The sequence below is a fragment of the Lygodium microphyllum genome, chromosome 5, assembly GCF_053477565.2.
Source record: "Lygodium microphyllum isolate KBCC chromosome 5, Lygodium_microphyllum_v1.1.10, whole genome shotgun sequence".
In the NCBI taxonomy this organism is placed as follows: domain Eukaryota; kingdom Viridiplantae; phylum Streptophyta; class Polypodiopsida; order Schizaeales; family Lygodiaceae; genus Lygodium; species Lygodium microphyllum.
Genome location: NC_141139.1, coordinates 76,500,036 through 76,506,195, shown reverse-complemented (window position 1 = coordinate 76,506,195; position 6,160 = coordinate 76,500,036). Strand labels below are relative to the sequence as shown.

The window sequence follows — 6,160 nt, the reverse complement described above, 5'->3', positions numbered from 1 at the left end:
GTCCAACAAGAAATGAGCACTTAAGAGTAACAACAATGAGCATCGATCTCTTAAGCTTAAAGGTCACCTAACATTATGTCACTCTCTTTTAAAAATAAGGCTAACTATATCTTTCATCTATCTCAAATACACAAAGGTGCATCTCATATCGAAAAGAACTTACTTTGGTTGTTCCTCAATCAAGGGTATGGAGGAAGTGAGTCCCCAAAGCTTAACTCACAAGCTGCTTGCTATAAATGTGTGTATGGCTAAAACACGAAGGGCTTCATAAGCAAGTCAAAGAGCTATTTTTCTTGCTATTGTAGTACCACAGTGATTTGCACACTGAATCACCTACTTTTAAAGGCCGCCCTTTGTCCCCCTACCACCCAATATAGCTTCCTCTCAACCTCCACCATGAGTCTCAAAGTGGCAACCTTGGTATGCACATTAATCCACGCATGGATCTAACTATCAACTTCTCAATCTGATGACTCCACAAGCTTCTACCTCAAACTTCTTAGCATGAATGAGGTGCATGAGTTCTAATAGAAGGCTCAATAACTTCAAAGGTCTCCAATAAGCATATCAAAGAAGGGATGATGATTTATACAAAGTGTTGATGATCATCAAGCCATTCAATCATCCTATGTCATCCAAACCTTTAGTTGGTACCTTTGGTAAGAGGTGTAATTTGTTGTTAAATGGCTTTAAAATTGCATGATACTTCAATCTCCTTACTTAGGTTCTCTGTGGGTCCAATTGCCAATCTTGCACATATTCTCTTAAAAGAGAGGGCCATCTTCCTTTCAAAGAAATGGGATGACCTAACTTTTTCAACTTGCATTATAAGGGAAAATAACCTCTCATGATCCCTCTTGCCAGATGAAACTTGCTTTCAAAACACCAAGAGAACATTGGCATGAAGTGCCAAACTTTGAAGCACCAAATGTAAGCTGGCATATAGCACTAGCCCTAACGTGAAGAACATTAGGCGTGAAGCACCCCTAGGCACGAAACGCCTAGTGTGATTGATGAGAAGAAGGGGAGGCATGAAAGGACAAGAAGAGCAAGAAGAAGAAGAGACACAATATATAGCATGTTACTCTTCTTCTTAGCGAGGAGCCACAGCCCAGGGCATGCGAGAATTGAAAGGGTGGGGGGAATGCAAGAATGGAAACGATGCAATGACGTTGAAGGTCAAAATCCAAAAATAGTAAAATAGTATAATTTTTAGTTATTTTTCTAATATAGGTGCTAAGGAAAATCGTCGCCTAAACTGATCACTATGGGGACTCGGGAGGGCAGGCCCAAAAAAGATCGTTCACGATGGACGTTGGACCAATGGTATCTCGCCTGTTGTGGCGTCAGCAACACCTCGTGTGACCGGACGCCGTGCCTCTTGACAGTTGAATTTATTCGTACCTCATTCATAATCACCTACGGTCTGTCAATCAATCATCTGTCGTCTTCCTCCATAACTCAGCTAGTTAGTAGCTGCTTCTAAATCTTGAACATTCGATTTATCCCAAGCGCGTCTAGTCACAAGGCCTCGCGTATGTATGGCCTCTCTTCATCAGCCTTCCTGTTCCATGGCTTCTTCCATTCAGGGAAGGCTAAACGGCGCCGTATCTCTCTCCCCCATCCTCCATACTCGCCAATGGAGTCCGTCACTTATCGCACTAAGGAAACTCTCTGTTAGACAGCGTTTATTCTCCTCCACTTTCAGCAGCAGCAGCAGCAGCCTTCCTACAAAAGAGCCGAACCGGTCTCCATGCAAACCTCTTCCGTTTGCAGCTTCGTCATTCAAGGTAAGCGTTCGGGACCATTTTTAAGACGCAACTGTGTGCGCGCTTTCCTTGAGGACCAGGTATTCCAGACGGCTGGCATGGTCGAGGTGTCGACTACTATTGTGTTTTGCGAATGCAAGAGAGAGACTATCCTTCATTATCATTTTCTCTAATAGTACATTAAATGCCAGCACTGCCTATTAGGATTCTGATGCAAGAGAGCCTTCTGATGAGCTTTAAGAAAACTATTTCGTCACCTGCATCGCATTTCTCCTGATCTACTAATCTAAGTTGAACATATGTAACTGCTGATGGGAGGAATAAAGCCTTATTGCAATTTTCTGGATGCTCTAGCATTGCATTGGCTGAATGAGGATCTCACCAGTGAGAACATAGTCTTGTTCTGTAATCGGAATTTTAAAAATTGCTAGGAACAAGTGATGCATAGAAAAGGATAATCATGGGACAGTGATGCAGTGCTGTTTGTTTCCCTTTGTGTAATGCACTTTGACTTTTTAATCAGCACCGAATTCACGCTAAATGAAACAAACTGTGGACACCCTGAATCTTAGGACTTACAGAATCAATTCAACTCATACATTGAATTGTCCATACAGGCCATAAAAAATGAAGGGCACAGAGATTTGAAGTGTAAAGCGTTGGGGTCTGAAGGTGACAGCAGAACTGCAACATACAATTTCTGGGACATCTTTACTGAGCAGCTTTCTGCATCGGCAACTTTTGCCTTTCTTCTGCTTCAACTTCCTCAGATCATATTAAACTATCAGAACCTTGTAGCTGGCAACACTGCTGCACTTTCTGCTGTTCCATGGACGGTCTGTAACTATTCTGTCTGAACCTTTGCTCTTAGTGGACATGTTGAGTTTGTAAATAGTGAATGCTGATAAACAAGAGCAGTTTTTTTAAAAGGTAATAATTGCCAATGACAAGTTCCTAAAGACATGAAGGATTGATTAATTTGAAATTAGTAAATGTTCGACGACAACTATTGGTCAGTTAGAAGTAACCTTTGAAGCCTTAAGTCCTACTGCCTTCTTTGGAACAATATAAGAAAAAGATCCAATCCAGGGTGCTCAGTTACCGATGGCAGGTTTCTTATGTAAATATAATTTGAATTTGTATCACTGGCTGTTCATAGCAAGTCAGCAGCATGTTGTTTCTTTCATCGTCATTACACTTTCTTCATGCAGCATATAAGCTCTGGAGTTGGTTGTCTACTTGTTTGAGTTACTGCTCTAGCTAGGGGACTGAAATTAAATGAATAGCAAGCCACATGCATGTAATTGGTCTGGTTTCAATGTTGCGATAAAGTTCATAGGGGGAGTGGAGCTGCTCTTCTTGTTTTATTTGCCATTGTCAGTGTGATAAATGCCACATCAGGTGGCTCAATACAAGTCAACATACTTATAAACTTGAAAATGGTTAGGTTCAAAGGGTTTGTGACTTTATTTCCTAGCTTTATCGGAATGTTAAAGCTTTGGTGGAGGTAGGTGGATATTGGCGGAATCCAATATTTTCTCTCTTTTTCCCTATAGTAATAGTCACAAGCTCACTTTTGTATAGCTAGACGCCTTATTCACTTGTTATAGTCTCTTGGATCTATGGAAATGTTATTACTATTAGAGATGTGTGGATCAAAGGTTTGAGCACTTAGTGCCTTGGGCTCTAGCTCAAGGAGTCTAGTAGTGGCAAGGTACTTGTCAGAGTTTGGGAGGTCTTCCCCCCTCTAGTGTGCACGGAGGATTGTTCCACGGTGAATTGGGAGTGTCCATCTACTCTACATGTAGAATGTACAAACACGACTAAAACACAATAAGTCAGACAATAACGTAATAAACACAAACCCTAAACGCAAAACACAAAACACAAAACTTAAAACTCAAAACGCAAAAACACAACACAAATAGAGAAGGAAAAGAACTTTGAAGTGAATGAATCAATGCTGTAATTGAATGAGAGAATGTATAGAATGCTCAATGGCAGAGTTGTCCAGTAACCAGTGGCTCTTGTGGGAGCGGGCTGAGGGAGGTGTTGATGTGTGTCATCCACTAGAGACGGATCTGGAGTGCAACTGCCACTAGTCGGAGCATAGATTGATAAAGAAAAGTGCTGAAAATACAAAAACGACTTGTTGAATGATTGAAACTTGCAAGATGAGTATAGGGGCTAAATGGTGGGCATATTTGTAGATACAAAAGGATCCTCTCAAATTAGGGTTTTGCAAGTGATACATAGAAACTTGGTAATTTACATGTTTTGGGGCTCTTTTAAAGAGCTAATTAGTATGTAATAAATTTTTACCTCAAAGATAGGGGGGAGTGTTGAGGGTGGTATTGTGGATTGCGTTGTTTTTGGGGGGGGGGGGGGGGGGCGGGGGGGGGGAAGGTAAGGTGAAACGTCCCCCTAGGATTCAACCTATACATGAGATACAACGGAAGTCTAACTCACAATAAAAGGGACTAGACATTAGACTCACCTCCCAGCTATAGAGCCAAATGGGCTCACCCTAGACCTTGGGAGCTAGCAGCACTCTAGGTTACGACCATATCCCAAGGGTTGGTGTCCCATACCATTAGCTTATACTATCTTGGTGTATAGATGTGTTGGTTAACAAGCCAAGAGTCTAAGAGTGGTGATCACACAATGAATGTGCACAATAGGGCCTTGAGTCCTATAAATAAGACTTGGTTGTCTTAATTCCAAAGCGCCCTTAGTGCGTTCGCACTAAGTTACTTCAGGTCCAGTGTGACCAACTCTATTAGCACCCATTCGGATGTCTAGGGATATAACACTTCCCTTCTTATGAATGATTGCCGTCCTCAGAAATATTGTTAGAGATGAAGTGAGAAAAATAACTCTTTAATGAACATATTGACTCCCAAGTAGCCTCCGCGTCAGAGCAATTTTTCCACTTGACCAAATACTTGGGATAAATAGTTCGATGGGATCATTTAGTCACGAGATTAAGAACCAATTTGGGCTTGAGTGGAACATAATGAATAGTATCCTCAAGCCACAGGACTTGCTCAATCGGAACAATCAATTCACCTTGTCCCAATCATTCTTTTAAATGACTCACATGGAACACAAGGTGAACTTGGATTTTGGAAGGTAAATCCAGCTCATAGGGTACACTACTTATCTTTTTAGTAATCTGGAAAGAACTACAATACCTCAAAGATAATAGCATTTGTTGGTAGTCATTGAATCCTAGTCCTTTGGGACTTTTAAGGTAAATCCACATGCTCTCTTGGAGCTCTCGAGGAGTATGATGCTTATGGCACAATCTTGGGCCGTTTTAATACTTTCCCTAGTAATCGTCAATATCTGTTGCATATTATGTAAAAATTTGACCATGGAATGCATTTTCATCCCTTGGAGCTCAGTGGAAATTGGTAGTTTTGGCTCATAACCATATATATCATAAATGGGCCATGACTAGTAGTTGAATGCTTAGCATTGTGTATGGATGATTGCCAATAATTCATTCTCTTGGGTGGTGTAATGTGTTTGGGCTTGGGTGAGCTTACGGCTCTCGAATACGATAGGTCCGCCGTCTTGATAAAGAATATCACCTAAGGTGTAGTTGCTCACATCTGTATGAACCTCAAAAGGTTTATTTGAATTGATAATTTGCAATATCGATGCAATGGTAATGAGTTGTAAAGTTTGAAAACATTCATCGAGCTCACTAGTTGCGGATTAACGTGCTTCTTCTTGCTTCGGATATCCTTAAGTAAACATATCAAGGGTTTAATAATATGAGTATAGTCCTTTATGAATTTTCAAAAAATCGAATAAAATCTAAAAAATATTTTACTTATCTTATGGTCCCCAGAATAGACAAATCAAATACTAATTGTATTTTTTTGGGATCAATCCGAATGCCATCTTAAGAGATGTAAGATGATGCGTAAATATTTTGCATGTTTCTTCGACAACTTACTATATATCATGATGTAGTTGAGAAAAACGAGTGAGATGGTCAGAGAGGCAATTATACACTAGAAAATGAAAGGGCACAAGATGAGAAGGGTCTAGTGCCGGAGCATTTCTCATGTATGTGACACATTGGCACCCATATTGGCATGTATGTTCAATAGGGCAATATGCGAGGGATTCCCTAAAATATGGTCAAACCATACTATAGTTCCACTCTTTAAAAGTGGCGACTCTTTGGTACCCAATAACTATAGGACCATCCTGATCAACCACACACTGACTAAAATATATGAATCGATATTCGAGTATGAGCTTAGTACATGGGCTGAGATACGAAGCAAAAGAGCACAAGGGCAAGCTGGTTTTAGATGTGGATACACCACATTGTATCATATACTCATACTCAAGGCAATCATTGAGGAGGGTTG

The 6,160-nt window shown here is 40.6% G+C and overlaps 1 protein-coding gene across 2 annotated transcripts in view; it reads left to right on the top strand.

The window, feature by feature from the left end:
* Positions 1-1,337: 1,337 nt before the first annotated feature.
* Positions 1,338-6,160, top strand: part of LOC148036010 (maltose excess protein 1-like, chloroplastic) — an 87,516-nt gene continuing 82,693 nt past the window's right edge. Inside the window, exons 1-2 of one of the 2 annotated variants that reach the window (XM_087678011.1) lie at positions 1,338-1,790; positions 2,387-2,605. In XM_087678011.1, the coding sequence (XP_087534137.1) occupies positions 1,542-1,790; positions 2,387-2,605 (468 nt within the window). In that variant the 5' untranslated portion in view covers positions 1,338-1,541. The remainder of the gene's footprint in view (positions 1,791-2,386; positions 2,606-6,160) is intronic. The other variant, XR_015690885.1, reaches the window with a different exon arrangement.